This window comes from Marmota marmota, unplaced genomic scaffold, assembly GCF_001458135.2.
Source record: "Marmota marmota marmota unplaced genomic scaffold, marMar, whole genome shotgun sequence".
NCBI classification, from domain to species: Eukaryota; Metazoa; Chordata; class Mammalia; order Rodentia; family Sciuridae; genus Marmota; species Marmota marmota.
This window is the reverse complement of record NW_026000051.1, coordinates 4,738,924-4,760,404: the sequence shown is the minus strand read 5'-3', so window position 1 is coordinate 4,760,404 and position 21,481 is coordinate 4,738,924. Positions and strand designations below refer to the sequence as shown.

At 44.5% G+C, this 21,481-nt stretch overlaps 1 protein-coding gene across 14 annotated transcripts in view; it reads left to right on the top strand.

Moving 5' to 3' along the window:
- Ralgps1 (Ral GEF with PH domain and SH3 binding motif 1) overlaps positions 1 to 21,481 on the top strand; it is a 258,635-nt gene that overhangs the window by 61,530 nt on the left and 175,624 nt on the right. For all 14 annotated transcript variants that reach the window (XM_048813018.1, XM_015497571.2, XM_048813019.1 and 11 more), the window contains one exon: positions 2,009 to 2,059. In XM_048813018.1, the coding sequence (XP_048668975.1) occupies positions 2,009 to 2,059 (51 nt within the window). The remainder of the gene's footprint in view (positions 1 to 2,008; positions 2,060 to 21,481) is intronic.

Sequence of the window (21,481 nt, the reverse complement as noted above, 5' to 3'; positions counted from 1 at the left end):
CCCAGAAGAACATCTAGTTTTGGGCCTAGCCTTTCAACCTCAGGAGTGTGTGTTTCTGTATTGATGGCCTCAGTGCCCTTGAGGTGGCTGTGGTGAAGCACCAGCTCTTTCTTTTCCAATCTGTTGAGGACTGTTACTTAAAAAAACAAAATAAAACAAAACAACAACAACAAAAAAATAGAAATGTCGCCACCATGCCAAATTGCTGTAAAAGTTTCCCTGCTTGCTCTCAGCTTCTGTACTGATCTCACTGTGGGTTGGTGCAATAAATGGTTGTGGCCCCAGACTGGCCTCTGGATGCATCTTGAATAGTACTCTACCGTGTAATTTAGGGGAGGCATAGACTTCAGAAGAGAAATGTCATTTCTATAAGCCACAATTTTAAAGTAAACTTAAATTTAGAGTAATAGATAGTGTCTCTGTTCAACATTATAATTTTTAATATTATATCTACTTTTTAAAATTACAAAAGCAACTCATGCTGAGAGCAAAAATCTACATGGTACAAAAATTTTCAAACTAAAAATATTCTCCTTACTCTCAGCTCCACCCTCCAAATAACTATTATCAATTCTTAAGTTTGAATGCTCATCTCATATTCAAGGAAGAAGGGTGTGGATCAAGATTTATGAAGAGGGAAAGGGGTGGGAGAGGCATTTCAGAAATTCACCCCTATCTTTCACCAGTTATAAAAATCAAACTCAAAATGGATTAAAGACTTAAGTGTAAGACCTGAAACTGAAACCATGAGAAGAAAACTCAGGGGAAATGTTTCAGGACATTGGAATGGGCAAGGATTTTTTTTGGACAAGACCCCAAAAGCACAGAAATGAAAGCAAAAATAGACAAATGGGACTATATCAAACTAAAAGTTTCTACACAGCAAGAATGATCATAAGAATGAAGAGACAACCATAGAATGAGAGAAAATATTTGTAAACTACATCTGACAATGGGCTAATATCCAGAATATATAATGCACTTATTAGTTAGTACAGCTATCATGGAAAACAGCATGGAGAGTCCTCAAAAATGAGATACAGAACTGCCCTAGGATCCGGCAGTCCCCACTACTGGGTATAGATCCGGAGGACATAAAGTCAGCCTGTGGAAGAGACGTCCACATGCCCAAGTTCACTACAGCTCTGGTCACAACAGCCAGGAAGGGGAAATACCTAGGTACCCATCAACTGATGAACAGATGAGGAAAATGTGGTACCTACACACAATTACTACACAACCATAAAAAAGAAGGAACTCCTGTCATTTGCCACAACACAGATGGAACTGGAGATCACTATGTTAGGAGAAATAAGCCAGAGCCAGGTGTGGATGCACGTCTGGAATCCCAGTGACTCAGAAGGCTGAGTCAGGAGGATCGCAAGTTCAAGAACAGCCTCAGCAACTTAGTGAGACCCTGTCTCAAAATAAAAAGTTAAAAAGTGGGCAGGGGATGTAGCTCAGTAGTAGAGTACCCCTAGGTTCAATCGCCAGACTGGGCAAAAAAACAAACAAACAAACAAAAAAAACCCCAGAAACACAAATACCACGGAGGCTCTGTGAGTGGGCAGAGGGATGGGGAAAAGCTGATCAGGGGCTACTAAGTCACTGTTAGAATGAAGATGTTCTGGCCTGCTATTGCACAGTGGGGTGACATTATATGTAATAACTGTGTACTGTATATATCAGCTAAAAAAAGGGTTTCATTTTTTTTTCCACCATAAAGTAATGACAAATGAGAAGATAAGTGTGTTTAACCTGGATTAAACATTACACAATGTATAGATGTATTGAATTTTTGTATGGTGCCCCATCAATATGTAAAATTTTAATGTTTTATGTGTTAAAATTAATTTAAAAAAGAAAATTATCCTTTTTTTTTTTACTTTCTTTCTTTCACAGGGAAAGTACAACTTTAATGAATGTGTGTGTCTCTGTAGATCTAAAGCAACATGACAGCTGTCTTTGACATCCAGTATTTTCTAATATGGATTCTCTTTTCTTGCAGAGCCAGATCACACTAATGGACATCCCTGTGTTTAAAGCCATCCAGCCGGAGGTCTGTACTGCATCCTATATTCTCTCCCAGTGCTGTGGCTGGGAAGGGAGGGTCTGGTTAGCCTCTTAGGATATTCAGTCCCCGGCTTCACTTTTGAAGTCTCTGGATACATGTTATCTATTTAAACTGCTTCCTGTTCTTGCTGGTACTGTTCTCTGAGCCAGGTGTTTGGGTTCTACAGAGAATGCCACCTGTCTGGCCTGTTCTGGGCCTGCATGGGTACACCCCTTCTTTCCCAGGCTGCCCCTGCCAAAGATGTCCACTGTCAATAAGGTCCTGGAACAGAATGTTTTCTAGAAAACTTTCATTTACTGATCCTAGATGGTAGTGATTGCCTTGTTTCTAAAACCAGTTGCCACAGCAGAGCAAATACAATTTACATTAAAAGCAAATGTCTAGTTTTAGAAACAATAAAAGGAAAAGAGTTGATTTTGATCTTTAAGAACAAACATACTTGGAAATGTCTGGCTATTGGTAATGAGGCTCTAGTTATTTCATTTAGGGTTTTTTTTTGTGTGTGTGTGTGGGGGGGGGGGCAAGTAATAGGTATCCATTTCCAAGTAGTTACGTAGACAAAAGAGAAATTTATTCCAACAATACCATGGCACTTCACAGAATCATCTGTGGCCATAGAGTTCAGGCAGCAGACCACAGCTCTTCCCCAGTTCAGGCAGCCTGGCGAGTCCCCACGACATGGACAGTCCCTGCTTCCCTTGTCTTCTCTCTTGCCCTCTCCTCTATGTACACAAGGCCCAACTTGACCTCTCCAAAGTGCCCATGTTTACACAATCCGTATTTAAGCTGATGTCTGAGACTGAGGCCAGCAACTCTATTCAGCCCTGTTTCATCATGTGTCTAGTGCTGGTACAGTTACCTGATGACAGCAGGACATGATCAAGACTAGCAAACATGCTGATGAACCCAGGTCCAGGAGTGAGGTGCAGATTCAGAGAAGGGGGTGTGGTGGGGAGATAGGTCAATAGTTGCTGTGGCTATGGTGTGCATCCCAGAGCACTCTTACCACTGCAGTCCAGTGACTGCCAAGACTTCTAGAAGGACTCTATACTCCAATACCAAGCCAGAGCACCCAGGCCCTCCAAGAGCTGGCACCACTCACTGCAAATCAGGAAGCACCAGCCCTGCTGGCTGCACTTGTCTTGGACGTGAAGATGTGGCACTGGCCTTGTGTGCCATGTTCTTGGGGTTTGGGGAGCAGAGCTATGTGTGCTGAACTGGCTGCCTTGGTTGTTTCCTGCTTTTGCAACATGGAGTGATTCATTCTTTCTACAGCAGCTCACTACCTCTTGGAGCCTTTGGGTGAAGTAGTTGTGTGGTAGTTGCCTTACTCTTAGTGGAAGTTATTTCTGATCACATTCTCTACTGAGCTTCAGTCTGTAACAGTTTAGGCATTTGGGGCTTTGTTCTTTGTTCTGAATGTCAAGGGCAGCATCCAGCCTCCTGGGAGACTGACTCCACTGTCCAGACTGACTGAAAGGGGGAAGCAGGTGGCTGGGATAGGGGATTCTTCCTCTTCAGAGGCACAGCCAGGGACAGACCATAGCTCTTCCCCAGTGTGGCACATCTTGTTTAAAGTTATGAAAAGACATTAAACTGGAGTTGTTTTGCCTTCAAGAGTTTAGTTTGGAAGGGGTTCTCAGTCAGGACTGCTCCTCTGAATCAACTGGGCGGCATTTGAAATGTAAGGTACCCAGATCTCATCCTAGACATGGAATCTGGATCTATGAATTGGGGTCTGGAACCCAGTCAGCCCTACTTTATAAAGATTTTCCAGGTGATTCTGATGCAGAGTAAGGATTCAGAACTAATTACTTTGAGGTATCTGGAGAAACTCCAGATTTGAATATCTTAAAACAGGTTAGCTAAAATGAAAGAATTTGTTCCTCATTGTCAAACCATTGTTAAAAGAAAGACCCTTGGAGCTTCCCCAGCTGTTCTTTTTTTTTTTTTTTGCTGCTGTTATTATTATTAGCAGACTGAAAACTAGAATTTTTCCTCTTGGGGATGTTGCCATATTGTGGCTGGACCACCCAGAGTGGGAAGGACACAAATAAGGGGCCGCTGTAAGTTTGATGTAGGCAAGACTTCCCAGGAGGTAGAGGCCAGCATCTGAGGGTGTACATTTGGAGTGACCTGAGCTCTCAAGAGATCAAGAGACCTGTAGACAGGGGCCTTTTAACCCCGGTTATGCCTCAGAATCAGGGTATATCTGTAAAAGCGCGCGTCCCCGCGCGCACACACACACACACACCCCTCTCAGATGCCTTCACCATAAATAAATAAATAAATAAATAAATAAATCTGACTTCATAGATTTAGATTTGGGGCTGGGTATCTGTTTTTGAACAACTCACCAGTGATGCACAAAAATGAGAATCAGGCATGTAGGTGATTTTAAGATTGATAGCTATTTGCTTTGTGAAATCCTGACTTCTTAAAGAATTATCCTGCCTATTTGTTGGCTAAGACTTCTCTCAGATCAGCCCCACATAGATTATAAGAGTAATATGGGCCATGGACTGTATTGCCAGGACTTGACCTAATCTTGTCTGAATCCAGAACCTATTAGTACAGGGCTGTGACTCCCACCTCTTGGTTTGAATTCAGCCATCATACCAGGACTCCTTTGTCCAGGAAATATAGTTTATGAGCCCTTCCTAGGTCTACAAGATCCTTCCTAAATGGACCCCCATTAATGCTGGCTGTGTTTAGAGGTGGTGATGTGGATGTTTGGGGTTCCCTGGAAGGCTTCAGCCCCTCCTCCTAGTGGGTCATTTTGCTGGCCAACTTCAGGCCTCTGCTTCCTCCATCCTCCCCCTTGGGGAGTTGTTGTCACGAGGAGCTGGGGGTGCTTAGCTTGAAAAAAGAAGGGATATGATTACTTCTTCTGGAGATGTGAGAGGCTTTGAGCAGGCTGTGCAGAGCTACAGTGACACCTGGATGTTTTGGGAAGGCACTGGTGATGGACCTGGAGCAAAGGTGGTTTGTGTTGTGGGTTAGCATGCACAGAGCTGTGTCTAGGAGACCTGCAGTGAATGGGGAGGTGGGAGAACCTTGAGTGTGACAAGAAATCCCCCAGCCCTGGGAGGCCTTGAATCTTGGTGCTTCCAGGAAAGTGTCTCCCTGTGGTGGAGTGCTGGGCAGAGTCCTTGCCCACTCACCATCCCTTTCTGTCTCAGGTTGATCGGCCAGTCCTCCGTATCTGAATACCCCATGGCTCATTGCCTGAGCACAGGTTTAGAAATGGGTGGGTGCTGCTGTGGAGTCTGTTCTTGGGAGGCCTGGGCTGTGTGCAGGCTCTAGACCAGGCACCTTGGATGCAGGATTGCATTTGATCCTCACAACCACTTTATGATGCCCTTGCTATTGCAGTCTTCATCTTTTACATGAGAGAATGGAAGGATGTACTAGAACCTGCTTCGTGCTTATCATATGAACCCCCCATCGCTGTGTAACAAGTCACCCCCAAGCTGAGCACCTTAAAACAATACGTATTTATCATGTCTCAGTTCTGTGTGTGAAGAACCCAGGAGTGGCCTGGCTGGGTAGTCCTGGCTCAGGGCCCCCAGGAGTTGTAGTCAAGATGTCTACTGGGACTGTAGTCAGTCAAGGGCTCAGCTGGGGCTGGTGATCTGCTTCTGTGGTGGTGACCACACAATGCCTGGCAATCTAGTCCTGGCTGTTGGAAGGAGGCCTCAGTTCTTTGCCATGTAGGTCTTCCATAGAGCCTCTTGAGTGTCCTCCTGGCATACCAACTGAATTTCCCTAGAGTATGAGATCCAAGACAGCAAGGTAGAAGCCACCCTGTCATTCCCATAGCACCCTGTTGGTTTCACAGAGCAGCCCTATCCAGTGAGGGAAGGGATACCCAAGGGCAGAACACTGGGAAGGGGAATCACCGTGTGTGGAGGGGGCATCATGGAGATGCCCAACACAGGCACCCAGGTCAAAGGGTCAAATTCAGGTGGTCAGTCTTATTCTAGAACTTCAGTAATGAGCTATGGGACCACTGGTAAATAAATCACCTTTCTGAGTTTCAGTCCTCACCCATAGAATGGAGATGGCAAATTCCCTTGTATAGTTATTTGGAGAATTAAATGAGAAATGCATGTAAAGCACATAGCCCAGAGCCCAGGGCCCAGTAAACTTTAACCATAGCCACTTCTGGATGTGTGGTGTGTGCCAGGTGTGCTAACTGCAGACTTCACCAGTGTCGCCTTATCCACTCCTGAACTTACCCTAGAATTTGCATGGTAAGTTCATTTACAGATGGAGCAGGTTAGGCACAGGGAGAGGATGTAAGTGTTGAGAGGCTTATCCCGTGAGGAAGTGAGTGCAGCGAGGCTTGAACCCTGGCAGCAGGACACAGCACTTATAGCTATTGTTATTGCTTATTGCTATTTCTGTTGTTGCTGCTGTGACTACTATTGTCACCCACCAGAACACCTTTGTGTCAGTCTCTGGCTTTCTCTAGGACAAATGCCTCCTTGCTTCAGCCCCGACCCTGCAGCTGTTCCGTCTTTTTGCCTCTTCAGTGGTGGTGGTGTCTGTTTGGGGTAAGCGGTCTCTCGATCATCATGAACTTGTGGATTCTTACCCGACTTGTATATTTAAATCTTTTTAGTTACCCCCATTTTTTTAAAGCATAAGTTGCCCTGTCTTTGACCAAAGGGAGCCCTTTGATGTTGGCTCCTGAATCCTTTTAAATCTTGTTGGTTTGTGATAGCTTCATTGCTTTCTGGCTCAGTAAGACTCCCAGGGTAATGTTGTATATTTTCTGCTGTGGATCTGGGGTCAGGCCTTCCTTTGGGGGTGTGGGTTTCTTTTGTTTTGAATGATTCATAGAAACTACAATCTGGGTGAGCTGCTAAGGCTACTGAGTTGCCATTACTTTTGGGTATTTTTGGTGGACAGAACTAGGAAATAATTATTTTTTAAAAGGAAAAAAGCCATGACTCCATAGTTAGAGTAGATGGTATTAATTCTCTAGAATTCTTCCCTCCCTCCTCGTCCTTGTCACTGCTTCACTGGGGATGGCATATATTTCCTCACCCTATTGACTTTGGGCTTGGCTCTGTTGCCTGATTTTGCAGTGGTGACAGTGTGCAGAGGCTGAGCTGAGGTGGTAAGAGGTGTGGCAAGCCTTTGCTAGGCCTCTCAGAACACCCACTCTCCACAATGTGCCAGGAGCTATTGCTTGCAAGGCCACTACAGATGACCTGAACTGAACCCAAAGCCTATATTCCACACTACCCCAGCCAAGCCCAAGTGAACTCCACAGAGATCAACAGAGCTGCGTCACTCTACAGACCTGGGAACATGAATAATGTTGCTGTTGTAGGCTTCTGGGATCTGAGGATTGTTACACCACATTATCTTATAGAAAGCTGACTAATACAATATGGATCTTTCCAATTATGATCTAACCTTACAGCATTATTACCTTAATTCTCTTGACTTTTATATATTTTATTTTACAGTGACAATTTTTGTTTCTAATAATATTGAATAGTTACTTTTTTGCATTATCCCATTATATATGTATATATCCATAGACATATATAGATATATATTTTATATGTATTTAAATGTATATATACAGGTATATGTATCTCTCTCTATATATATATATAGATATGTATATATCTATAAAATAATAATATCAGTATTACTACTAACTGGTAGGCTTGTGGTTAAAGGTGAACATTTCTCTGTAGTTCCCTCTGTAGTTAGTTTCTTTCTTTCTGTCTTTTCTCCCTCCCACCACTTACATACCCAGGTGGGTCTTTCTCTTTGACTTCCCTGCAAAGATCTCTGGAGGCCCCAGGGTAGAGAAGGAAGGTCATGCTCACCCTCTTCATCTCCAGAGGTCCCCATGCTGTAAAGCAGAAAATACTCAGTGACTATCTGTTGAATGAGTAGAAAAGAAAGGAATGGCTGAAGAGAGAAGTGCCATAACACTCTGTGGCTGGGTTGAGACCCATTGCCAAGGTTGTGCCAACCAAGAGAGCATCATCACAGGATGCTGTTTCCCCCAAACAGGGCTCTTTCTGGTGAGCTCAGTCTTTTAAAGACTCAGATTTTCAAATGTTGTTGATCAAATGTTGTGGCTTGTTGTGACTTGTGCTCATTTCTTTGAGGGGGGGACCACAGGAGCCTCATCCCAGGGCTCAGAGGAAACCATACAGACTGGCAGAGTGTAAGGAAAATGGAAGTCACAAATATGGAACCATCATGGCCCTGTTCCCCAATTACTCCAACAAGTGACCAATTCTATCAAGAGTTGGCAAGTGAATGCAGGTCTAGCTGTGTAGCATAATAGCTCGCAGCTGTGTTTAGCTCACATGTGGTGGCCTTGGACCCCACTGCCACTGTAGCAGACTGGGTTGCAGGGCCTGGACCGATCCGTGGCTGCCAGGGCTCAGAGCAGGGCTGTTCTATAATGCAGGTCTGCCTCTGAGGGGTCCTGGGGGCAGCAGCCTCCTAAGAGGGTATATTTTCAGGGTGGTATTTTATCCCCATCACCATCCTCACCAAACCTGACTGTCATTATACCCACTTTTCAGCCTGTTGAAGGCCCAACAGTTTCTCAGAGGCCAGTCTAAATGTCATTAGTTTCAACCAAATGTCATTTGTTTTGTCCTTAGTTTCGATATGGAGCAGCATCAAGGGGAAACTGCTATTCTTAGAACATGCTAGAAATGGACAACGTCTGTGCTTTTCTTATCCCAGAGTCCCATCAAAACTGAGCTGCTGCTCACTAATCCTGAACAGTGTTCTGAAGTGTAAGGGTTCTGGTCTGCTGGGTCTGAATACCAGTGTTGCCCACCCTGCTTCAGAGACTTTGGGCAAGTTACTTATTCTCTTTATGTTTCAATTTTCTTATGTGTAAAATGAGAAAATCATAGTTTTTAACCTTACAACAGCTATGCAAGAATGTAGAACAATACCTGTATGCAAATTCCTGATAAGTCATGGCTGCTGTTTTTACCTGCTCAAAGTTTGAGTACTGTGCATCTTGGACGTGAAGTCTCTGTACCATAGGACATTCAGCTAGATCTGTGCAGCAGCTAATGCCCTGGGGAGGTGATACTCGAGAAGCAAAGTGGTTGTGAGCTTTGCATTTGGAATCCTTCAGACCTAGGTGCACATTGGGTCCCCCAGCTGGCCATCAGGCTGAGGCCTAGAGCAGACTGGTACCATAGTCCCAGATGACCCTTGCCCATTGACCAGGGGCTTGCTGTGCCTTGGAGTTGGGATGCTGTCCCTGGCCTTGAAGTTGAAAGGGATCATATCTCACTGGTGATTTAGGGAAAGTGTGGGAATTGGGAAGGGAATTTCAGGCAGAAAGAACAGCTCATCAAAGAGGCAGATGATATATTCAGCAAAATTGAATACTACTTTTGTTGTCTGGAGTTCTGGGGTGAAGAAAAAGGGAATGGGCTTTTCCCCATTCTGTGCTCTTCCAGGGCTTTGCTGCCAGGCTACTAGCATGTGCCAAGAGCTTACCAGAAGTTAGTGTGCCATTCCCTTGCTGGCTACAGCTAGGGCATGCAGTGTCCAGTGGGCCCGGGTGTGATGGAAATGAGCTGCCTGGGTACCCGATTCAGCGAGGTGGAAAGCTTCTCTGAGTGCCTGTGTTTTTCCAGTCTTCTTGCCTCCCCTGCCAGCACTGCTCCATCTGCACCTCCGATTTCCCAGTAGTCAGACATACCTTTACATTAGTCTACTGCGCCAAGACTGGAGACAAGGACGAAGGGGATCTTGGCACCATCCAGAGAGAGTGAGGCAGACATGCAAATGAACAGTAGACAAGAAGCAGACAGGGCCACAGAGCACCAAAGCGGAGGTGCAGGATCAACACATGTGTCCCAGAGGAGGGGAGGTGGGAACCAGGGAACCAGGAGAACATGGCTGCTAAGCATTGTGAAGCAGAAAGGTTCAGGTGCACATGGTGTCTGAAGGGCAGTGAAGCTGGTTATGATTGGGGGAAGTGTATCTAGTGTCCCCTGCAAGGCCAGGGCCTTGACTCAGGGGATGGGTGCCCAGGACACAGAAGGACATATGGCAAGGGCAGCAGCAAAGGAGGTGGCAAGAGAAGAGCATTGAGGCAGAGCTGCAGACCCAGCAACTTATGTGGGACCTGGTATCTTCCAGGGGCAGGGACAGCCATGAGGACCAGGCTGGGCAAGGAGAGCATGAGGCTGGGGGATTTTTTTTTTTTTTTTTTTTTACCAGGAATTGAATCCAGGGGCACTTAACCACGGAGCCACATCCCCAGCCATATATATATTATTTTGAGACAGGGTCTTGCTAAGTTGCTAAGGCTGGCTTTGAATTTTATCCTCCTGCCTCATCCTCCAGAACTGTTGGGATTACAGGCATGATCACCACACCTGGCTGTCACTGAGGGATTTTGGAAGATGAATGACATGGAGAGATTTGTATTTTAGGACATTCCCTTGGAGACAGAATTAACCACTGCAGTCAGGGAAGCAGGTTGGGGCTTTTGCAGTGGCCTAGATGAGTTAGGTGGAGGAGGCTGCAGTGGGCAGAGGGGGAAGGGCTAATGTTGGACTGGTTATGAGACTGCTCACAGGGCCAAGAAGAGATGAAAGGCCTGTGGATGTAGAGGAAGAGAAGTGGGTTGTGCATCTGAGGAGCAGAAGAAAGAACAGGGTAGAAGGAGGCTGTGCATGAGGACCTAGACAGATTAGGAGGCCGAGGAGCACAGTTCGCAGAAGTTCATGGAAGCTGGTCAGAATTTGCAGCCTGGAAGACTCAGGAAGGACTGAGGGCCCAGTCCAAAAGAGTGTGAGCCCAGGTTTGGGTAGAACTGGGGTGCGGGCAGCTAGGAAGTCATGGAGAAGGATTTCAGAGTTCAGGGTCTTCGAGGTAGGAGAGCTTTGGTGATTGCTTGTGGGGGCAACGGTCTTTGGAGAGCTCATGGAGGGAAGAGATGAGGCCTGACAGGATCAGGGGGTACACCACCCCTGTACTGAAGCTCCTGAGATGAGGGGAGGGTGAGGGCTGTGAGCCAGTGCTAAGGGAGAGAGCCGCAGTGGTGTGAAGGAAGTCAGAGTCAGGAAGTAGCTTGGCTGCCCAGAAGAGAGGCTGGGGCTGGCCTCTGAGCTTTGTGAGATGGGAATCACAGTGTCACTGGTGCCTGCCACTGGCTCCAGGCACTGGCTAGGTGCTCAGCATTAGGCCACATAAGGCACTGTGGCCCTGAAGGGAACCTGCTCAGAGGGCTCTTAAGGAAGAGTCAGATCCAGCTTGAGTAGGAGCTAAGGGCAGCATAAGCAGAAATGTCTGGGGCAAAGGGTTGTTGTATGGATGGAGGCGTATCCATGTTAGCATTTATCTGGATTACTTGGTTTCTGCTTCCCTGCTTTGGCCTGGAGATGCAGAGCGAGACCTGACAGCATGTCGGGCACACATGTAGATGGACTGGCTGAAGGGGAGGAGGGCTCTCTGCACAGGCCAGGCTTTCCTCTGGGCCCATGGCGGCTGTGGTTCAGGGAAACACTGCTGTGGGCTCAGGAAACTGACCCTCTGGCCTTTTGTCTGGATGCACTGGCTGCTGTGAAGAAGCGGGCATTCCAGAAAGCCGAGGTCAGTGTTGGATGTCGGACAGACTCTGAGTCCTTACTGCTCCTTGGAAGCACAGTGCTTGGCCCTAGGAGGGAGCATGGCCAACAGCAGTCTTTGTGGGAGGAGATCGCTTTCACTGACATCATTAAACTCCTCTCTCAGGTCACACTCTGGACAGTTTTCTGAGTGTTTCCCTCCACTGCACCCCATCTGAGCCACTGCCATCTCTCCTCCAACGATGACAATGACCTGTTCACATCTCCCCAGGGTCGACACTTTCCCCCAGCCTCTTCTTTGGAGCCAGACACATTTTTCTAAAGCTGACATCTGACTAGTCCCTGCTCTGCTCAGAGCCCTCCATGGCTTCCTGCTGCTCCCAGGAGGCAACCTGCCTTTTCACCAGCCTGTGGGGCTCTGAGGTGGGCCAGTGAGACCTCACCCGCTGTCCAGTCCACTGCCTGTATATGACCACAGTCCCTGGTGCTTCCCACCAGCCTGGCTCCCCACAGGCCATGTTCTCTGCCTGGAGTGTCCTGCTCTGTGTCAGCAGGTGGTGTTCAGGTAGAACCCAAGGGTGGTACAGCCTCCCCTCGTCCATTAGAGGTAGCATTTCTCACCTTTGTCTGGAAATATTGCTTTGGAGCTGTTAGCTGTTTAGTCTGTCTTCCCCCTAGACTATAAACTCCAGGGGCACAGGACACACCAATGATCCCATCTCCTGGGACCCAGCATAGTGCTGATGTTGTTTTTTAATCTGTCGAATACACTTAGGATTGGTAGTAATGGTAGTAATAATGAAGCCCCCATGAAGCATCTAGTCTTCTGTGCTGTACTGCCTTCCTTTGCTAAAAGAAACAAACAAAAAACCCAGAATTAAGTAATAGGGCAGTCCAGGTGTCCTCCATTTGGGGCTAAGGCATGGAATGGCCCCCAGCACAAGACTCCTCAGTGCTGACGTCAGCCCCGGAAGCCTGAGCAGCTGTCTCTCTCATCTGTTGTTGGTCTGAGTACACATTTGTTATTTGCTCTTTGTTTCCTAGTAATTGCTGTCTCTGTTGTAATGATTTCTTGTCGTACTAGAAACACAGTGGAAGAGGGCTTCTCCCCAACTCCATGAATGCTGGAGGTGGGGCAAAGGTTGAGTCTCTCTGTGGGCCCTAGAAGACCTGTCTGCAGGATGAGGAGAGTCTACAGGGTCAGGAGTTGGGTTTGGCTTCCGTTGCAGGCCAGCAGCATGTTGGATCCAGTGAAGCCAACACTTTGCAACTTTAAGACTCATTTTTTTCTCCCTTCTTGAACATGGATATGACATTAGTGCTGGTTAGGAACCAAATTTCCTTTTAAGTGAATTAATAACACAAAACAGAACCTTTGGTGAACAGCTGTTTTCATCCGTGGGGACTTGGCGCCAGATTGTGATTTTGTCTGCAAGGGAAAGAGGGTTTGTTTGGACTTTGGTGGCAGGAGCAACAGCATGACTCCAGGAAGTTTGGTATGTGGGGGAGGATCCCAAGCTCTGGAGCAGGATCTGCACTGGAAACCTGACTCTGCTGCTTGCTAGCTATGGTTCAAAGGCATTTTCTTCACCTTTCAGTTTCTCTATTTTCTTATCTGTAAGACAGAAGTGAGACCTCTCTTATACTGTCATAGGATAGTTAAAGGAGATTGCACAGGTGGAGGGCCAGTATGGTTCTGGCACAAGGCAGACACCCACAAATATTTCTTCATTTTTAAAAGAAGATAGGGATATAACAAGGAGAAGATCAGTAAGGACTGCTAATAAGTCAAGCTTAGAAGCCTGAGCTTCTAAGCTTCGAAATGGCCTGAGCCCATTAGTATGCGCAACTCCCATGTGTTGGACCTTTTCTCTTACTTTTGTGTCCCCTACTCCAAGCACGGTGTCTGGTATATTATGTGATCAATACTTGTCAACACTTGCTGGATGGATGAGAAGCAGGTAAAAAAGATTTTCTACTTTTGTGACCTAAAGCTTAAGAGCCTGGGCTCTGGATGAGATGGTCACACCATCTCATGTCTGCAAAGCAGAGATGATGAGAGACATGAGGACAATGTGAGTTTGTTTTCAGCTTTATTGAGCTAATAATTGACATATAATAAGCCATGAATACTAAAGTCAACAATTGATGAATTTTGGTATATGTATATATTTGGGAAATCATCACTACACTGATGATAAACATTCCCATCATCCCCAAAGTTTCCTCATGCCCTTTTGCAATTTTTTCCTCCTCTTCCACTCCCCCCATTTTCTTCTTGAAATCAGGTAGAGTATATCCTTAAAATTTCCTCCATTTTAAAAATTTGGCTATACTAATCCTTTTCATTTCTGTGTGAAGTTTAGAATAGCCTATTAAGTTTTAGAGGAAAAATCTGCTGAGATTTTAATTGTGACTATATTGAACTGATAGGTCAATCTGAACATCTAAGCAATAGGGAATCAACTGAACTTTACACATACTATGTATCTGCATGTATTTTGGACTCATGAACACAATATATCTCTATGTATTTAGATTTTCTCTAATTTATTTCAGTAATGTTATATAGTTTTCAGTGTATAGGTCTTAACACCTTTTTTTTTTTTTGTAGTTGTAGATGACAGAATGCCTTTATTTTATTTGTTTATTTTTATGTGGTGCTGAGGATCAAACCCAGTGCCTCACACATGCTAGGCAAACAAACGCTCTGCCACTGAGCTACAGCCCCAGCCTTTTTTTTGTCAGATTTATTCCTAAGTATTCTATTTTCTATGCTATTGTGTTGTCTTATTTAAATAAATTTTAAAGTTATCTCAAATTTTATTTTAAATTTAAATCCTAATTGCTCATTTCTAGTTTGTAGAAATATGATTGATTTTTGTAACTTGCCCTTATATCCTGCAGCTTTGCTAAACTCACCTATTAGTTCAATAGTTTTTTTTTTGGGGGGGGAGGGGAGAGGGGGAATAGATTACCTAAGATTTTTCTTAACAGATGATATCTCTATGAATAGTAACTATCATTTCTTTCTTTCTGAAATGAATGTTTTTATCTCTTTTTTGTCTTATTGCACTGACTATAGCCTCTAGGTATAAAGTTGAGTTGAAGTGACATGAGAGCAGATGTCTTTGTTTTTGATTTTAAAGGAAGAATCTTTCACCATTAAGCATTATGGTAGCTGTTAGCTGTAGGCATTTCATAGATGCCTTTTATTAAGTTGAGGATATTTCCTTGTATTTCTGATTTTCTGGGATTTTTATCTGGGGTCGATATTGGGTTTTATCAAATGTATTTATACATCTCTTGAGATAATCAGGTTGTTTTCTTTAGTCTCTTACTATGGACGATTACATTGATGGATTTAAAAAAATATATTAAACTAACCTTGCATTTCTATGTAAGTCTCATTTTGTTATGATATAGACTCCTTTTTGTATATCGTTGAATTTGATTTGCTAAAATTTTGGTTAGAATTTTTGTATTTATGTTCATGATAAGGAATATTGGTCTTTTTTTCTTTTATTACATTTTTTATTTGTTCTTTTTTGATATACATGACAGCAGAGTATATTTTGACATATTAACATACACAGAGTGCATTTTCTTTTCTTTTAATGTCTTTATCTGGTTTTGGTATCAATGTAAAGTGGAATTCATAAAATGAGTTGAGAAGCAGTCTTTCTTTTTTAGTTTTCCATATAGAATTTCAGTTTTTTAATGTAGAATTTGTGTGATTTCTTTCTTAAATATTTTCTGGATTTCACAAGTTAGAACTACCAGAACATGGATTTTTCTTTGTGGAAAGTTTGTTATTTTTTTTTTCTTTTAAGTAGACTTTATATTTAAGAATAATTTTGGGTTCATAGCAAAATTGAGTGCAAAGAGTTCCCCTATATTCCTTGCAACCTCCCCCAGAGCATTTCCTCCTATCAACTTCCTCACCCTAGCATTATGTTTGCTACAATCAATTAATTGACACTTACATGAGGGTTTACTCTTGGTGCTGTACTTTCTATTGATTTTGACAAGAGTGTGTCATGTATGGACCATTATAGTGTCCTACAGAATAGTTTGATTTTCTTAAAATTCCTCGGCTCCATCTTTCCTTTCCTCTCCCCAAACCCCTGGGCAACCACTGATTGTTTTATTGTCTCATAGTTTTGCCTGTTCCCAGGATATCATAAAGTTTGGAATCATACCTTTTGTGGCCTTTTTGTACTGGTTTCTTTTCTTAGTAATATGCATTTAAGTTTCCTCTGTGTCTTTTTGTGGTATGATACTTACTTCCTTTTAGTGCTGAATAATAATATTCCATTGTCAAGATATACCGTGGTTTATGTGTTCATTCACCAAGGGACATCTTGGATGCTATCAAGTTTGGGTAATTATGAATAAGGATTTTAGAAATCACTGTGTGCAGGTTTTCATGTACACATAAGTTTTGGGGTGAGTCCCAAGGAGGATAATAGCTGTCCCACTGTGGAAAGTCAACTTTTCTGACAGAGAAACTGCTATTTGGATTATCTGTTTTTTTTTTTTAGTGATATAAAAAGGTTATTATATATTTCAATTATTTCTCTAAAAGAGAAATCGCTATTCAGGTCATCTGTTTTTTAGGGAGCTTTTGTTGTGTTTTTCAGCTTTAATAGATGATGCCAAACTGTTTCCAAAGTGGTCATACCATTCACATCCCCTTCAGCAGAGTGTGAGTGCTGGTTGCTCCTAGTCTTTGCCATCCCTTGAGAGTGGAGGGCTCACCCACTGAGCTCTCCTATCCTCAGCGCCTGGGGTGCTCAAATCCTGGCTGCTTTGGTTGCTGTCTGCTATCTTTAAATGGCTACATTTTTGTTGCTATTGAAGTTACTTTCTCCACATTTTATAGTTATTCTAATCCCAGTTACTTTGTCCTAGAATTAAAAGCTTCTTTCTTTATTTTGAAATTTATCTTCTGGTAAAGAAATTATTTTCCTCAAGTTACATTGAAGTATCATTCTACTCCAGAAGAGTATAGGATGGTCTGAGGTTCACACATGTCTGGATGGTGACATTTTCATTGTCCTCTCCTGTGATGTCAGCCATGATAGTGGCTAGAACAGTTCCTTTTGGGAGGGTTTGTGAAAGGACATCTTACTATGACCATGCTCATGTGTTGTGCTTACATCCCTCCGGCTGTAAGTCAGCTTCTGTAACCAGACATTGAGGCTGCAATGATGGAATTTCTATCAATGACTGTATGGCACTTGCAAAGAGGAGAGAGCACCTATGTCTCAAAGATTCATGAGGAAAGGAGACCTGATTCGTGAGAAGAAGGCTTGACTTGGAAAGTCTGGGAGTTTTCTAAAACTGATCTACCTCAAGCTAGAAGCCTGCTTTAGAATACCCTTCAAAAGTGCTTATTGTATTTCCAAGAAAAGAAGTTGCTCTGATAGGTGAGAGCTTGGAGAAGCCGCAAAACTGGACTGACTGGGCTGAGTGGTGTCTTGGCGCAGAAGAAGGAGCTGGAAGCAGTCCCTGTATCAAATGAAGTCATTTCTAGAATAGCTTGCCTATCTCTGGTATTCTGAGGCAGGTCATGGGAAGAATTGGCAACAGTGCCATTTCCCTGGAAGCTCATTACACGAACTGCTAATTGATAGTCTTGGTGCATGCAGCTTCTGCTGGTATCTACTGCCTGCATATTGTCAGTGTCTAGGAAGAATTGTTATGTAGCAGACCCCTTTGCAAAATTTCAAAGTCTTCAAAATGGCCAACAGTTTCTGTGCCAAATGAAATTTCTACTGAAAGAAATGTTGAGGCTCTTGGTAGAGAGGAAGCACTGCTTTGTCTGGAAACACATCTGGAACTGCAGCTTTGGTGAACAAGAAGGCCCACCTGCCACCATGGCTGGGCCTCAGGTGCCAGCGTGCGCTGATGGCAGGACTTTGGACTCTAGATGGCCTGCTTAGAAGTCCACAGCCTCGCCAGAGCTGGGCCCTGACTGCCACCTCCCAGGCTTTGTTAGGAAATGGAGCAGAACAGAGAACTGCCTCAGCTGCTTTGGAGAGGGCTTCACTGGCTCTCCAAAGAACAAGCCTTGAAGTACTTGACTGAACTTTAGACTGAAGTCCTACTTTTTTTTCTTTGAAAGGAAAGGAAAACCCACAAAATAGAGAAAGAGGAATTCATTCATGGCTTGGCTTACCTACCAGCTATTTTTGGCCAAGTGAGTGAGGTAAACCTTTCAATTCACTATTATAGACATTGCTGGAAAATGGGCACTTGGGGCCATGCTGTCCTCTGCAAGAGGAGACTGGGTGGCGGGGACAAGTGTGCTGACTTTCTGTTTCTGGAAGGTTTGTGCTGCTTGGGAGTGGCAGAGTCCTGCTTCTGTGGCCACGGAAATCTGCCAAGATCCAGAAGCACACTCCTCTTTTGAAGGCTGCTTCTGCTGCATGAGACGTGCAGAGGGAGAGCAGATCCCCAGCCCTTCCTTGGGGACAGGCCACTGGGAAGGAGACCTTGATGCTGCTCTCCTCAGGGACTTGAGAATAAAGAAAATTATGTGGTACTGCTTCAGCCTGACACTCTCAGGGCAGGATGCTCTTCCCTGGCCTCCACCCTCACTGGCTCTAGCCACGGGTTTGGGAGTATTGGCTTGGTAGGCCACTCCCTTTCTTTGGACTCAGGGTTTCAACCATTTGTTGGGATCTAAAGAAAAACATTAAGTTAACTGAATGTCAGGGTGTTGGTGTCAAATGTGTTGTGTCAAGGAGTGTTTCACCCTTCCAACTTTATATTCAATAATAAAAATCACTGTCACTGTGTTGAGTGTTCACTCTATGACAGGCCCTATTCTAATAACTTCACATGATTCAGTCTGTTGAATATTTATAACATCCATAGAAGGTAGGCAACTTTGTTACACTCATTTTGAATGAGAAGACTGAGGCCCAAAGAAGTTAACCATACTACCTGTGGTCATTGGGCTGGTCAGTGGGGGTCAGATACAAAGCTAGATGGCCTAGCTCCAGGGTCCACATTTCACCCCTGCAATTTTCTGTCACACCAGATTGCATCATGCTCCACATTATAGTTCTCATGTTGATCTTATTGTTACAGATGTCTTTTGATTCTTTTCAGGAAAATTATACTAATATTTGTGCATGGAAGAAAAAGGGAGAGGGGCAAAATAATTTCTGAAAAGGGTTTTCATTTATTTTTCACAGTATACATATATTTTTATTTGTTCTTTTTAAATATATATGACAGTGGACTGTATTTTGACATATACATACTGGGAATATAACTAATTCTAATTAGGATACTATTCTTGCGGTGGAGTTTCACTGGTGGTGAGGGTTTCCGTTTAAATTTAACATTAAGATAAATTATGGGGCTGGGGATGTGGCTCAAGCAGTAGCGTGCTCGCCTGGCATGTGTGCGGCCCGGGTTCGAGCCTCAGCACCACATACAAAAAAGATGTTGTGTCCGACGAAAACTAAAAAATAAATATTAAAAAAAGAGATAAATTACGTACAAAATTTTATGTGCCTTTGTTAGTCATATTTTATACATAGCTTTCATTAGATCCTGTTATGGTTGGATGTGGGGTGCCCCCCAAAAGCTCATGTGTGAAACAATGCAAGATTTTGAGGAGAAATTATTGGGTTATGAGAGTCTTAACACAATCAGTGAATTAATCCCCTGATGGTATTATTGAATGATAACCGAAGGCAGCGAGGGTGTGGCTGGAGGAGGTGGGTCCCTGGGGGTGTGCCTCTAGGGAATGTATTTTGTATCTGGCAGGTGGAGTCTCTCTCTGCTTTCTGATCATCATGTGAGCTGCTTTCCTCTAAGATACTCTTCCACCATGTTGTTCTGCCTTACCTCAGGTCCCAAGGAATGGATCTGGCTGTCTAGGGACTCAGACCTCTGAAACTGTGAACCCTCAAATAAACTTTCCTCCTCTATAATTGTTCTGGTCAAGTCTTTTAGTCACAGCAGTGAAAAAGCTGACGGAAACAGATCCCAAAGACTCCTGAGACCGCATCCAGTGTGTCTGTGGCATGATGCCAGACACATAGTATTTGTTCTGTAAATTTTCTTTTTTAAAAATATTTATTTAGTTGTAGATGAACACATAGTATCTTTATTTATTTTTACGTGGTGCTGAGGGTTGAACCCAGTGCCTCACACATACGAGGCAAGCACTTTACCACTGAGCTACAGCCTCAGCCCCTGTTCTGTAAATTTTCATTGACTCACTGAATAAAAAGCTGGTGTACTTAAAGAGTTAAACCTCTACTATCTGGAAAACTTCCTTTTTCAAAACATTTTGACTCCTGCCAGTTGATACAGGATGACACTCACTCAGCAGTTGGTTATTCTGCAGCCTCTATGGCCCGTGCTTACTTGGAAGGTGGGCAGCAGAGGTGGACAAGTAGACTGTGAAGTCCTGTCCCTGCACATTGCTCATGGTCTCTGGGTGAGGACACAGGATTCAACAGCAGTCCCAAGAAGGAAGGTGAGGTTGGTGATGAGAATTCCACCTGCTGTGGAATAATGTAAAGGGAGCATCCCACCTCTCCTGGGGTGGTGGTGGGGGTTCAGGAGTGCTTGTCTGAACAGTGGGGGCCAAGACTTGAGGACGGGGTGGTACTGACAGGTGAATGGGAAGAGGTGGGTGTTTCAGGCAGAGGGGCAGCATGTACCAAGGCCTGAGGTGAGAGTGAGCAAAACTAGGAGGAAGATGAGCCTAGAGAAAGCATCTCAGTGTGGCTGGATCATATCTCACTGAGCTGGAAGCCAGTCAGGAGTGGAGCTGAGACTTGTGGGCCAGGGCAGATGGTTTGGTCCTGAACCTGACAGTGTGCAGAGACTGAAGGGTTTTAGATTTTGGGGGTAAGAGACAGAGAGGAGGTTGCCCTTGCTTACAAGGCTTGCTTAGGCTTGTCTGTGCAGATTGGCCCATGGGCTCAGCAGGTCAGAGGCAGCCTGGTCTAGGTCAAAGATGATGAGGTGATCTATGCAAGGACAAGATTGTGGGACAGGGTGACCCACATAGGTGCAGGGCACCCTGGGTGCTAGGTTGATTCTGGGAGAGACTGAAGAGTCAAGAATACCCCAAAGTTTCTGGCCTGGGCAGTGGGGTGACTGGTCAAGAAAAGCTGCAGGGCAGGGTGCATGCAGAGATGGGTTTTGCACTCGCTGACCTTGAATTACCTGTCAGACACGTGCACGAGATATCCAGCATCAGAAGCATGGCTCTCCATATAGAGTAGAATGGATTGGACTGTTCTGTGGGACTACTCTGCATGCTTTCCTACAGAACTCTGGGGTTTTAGAAGTGGCCGTCCCTGGCCCTGAGAAGGGACCTTGGGAGCCAACTTACCACTGGAGCCTTGGAAGTGGCCCAGGTATCTCTGAGAATTGGGACCTAGTGGGACCTGGGAAGGAAAAACCTGGGCAGAAGCAGCCTGGGAAGGGGAGGTGCTGGAGATAACCAGCTGGCATGGAGTGAAGGTGCATGTCTTGGCTAGGTCCCCTGATTCCCAGAACTTCCAGAAATGAAGGAGGCGAACCAGGGCACTACTGCTTTCTCTTTGGGAACACTGTGTGACACCTTGGTTAATAGCATGCATTATGATTCAGACAGAGCTGGGTTTGAAATTCTGCTCCACCACAAACTCGGGGTCTCAATCTGGGTAGGCTGTGTGACACCTGTAATGTTTGTTAGCTCATCTATAAGATGGTAATGATAATAGTGACTGCTTCTTAGGAATGTGAGAGGATTCCTGTGACAATGAATTTAAATTCTTACCTCACAGTCCAG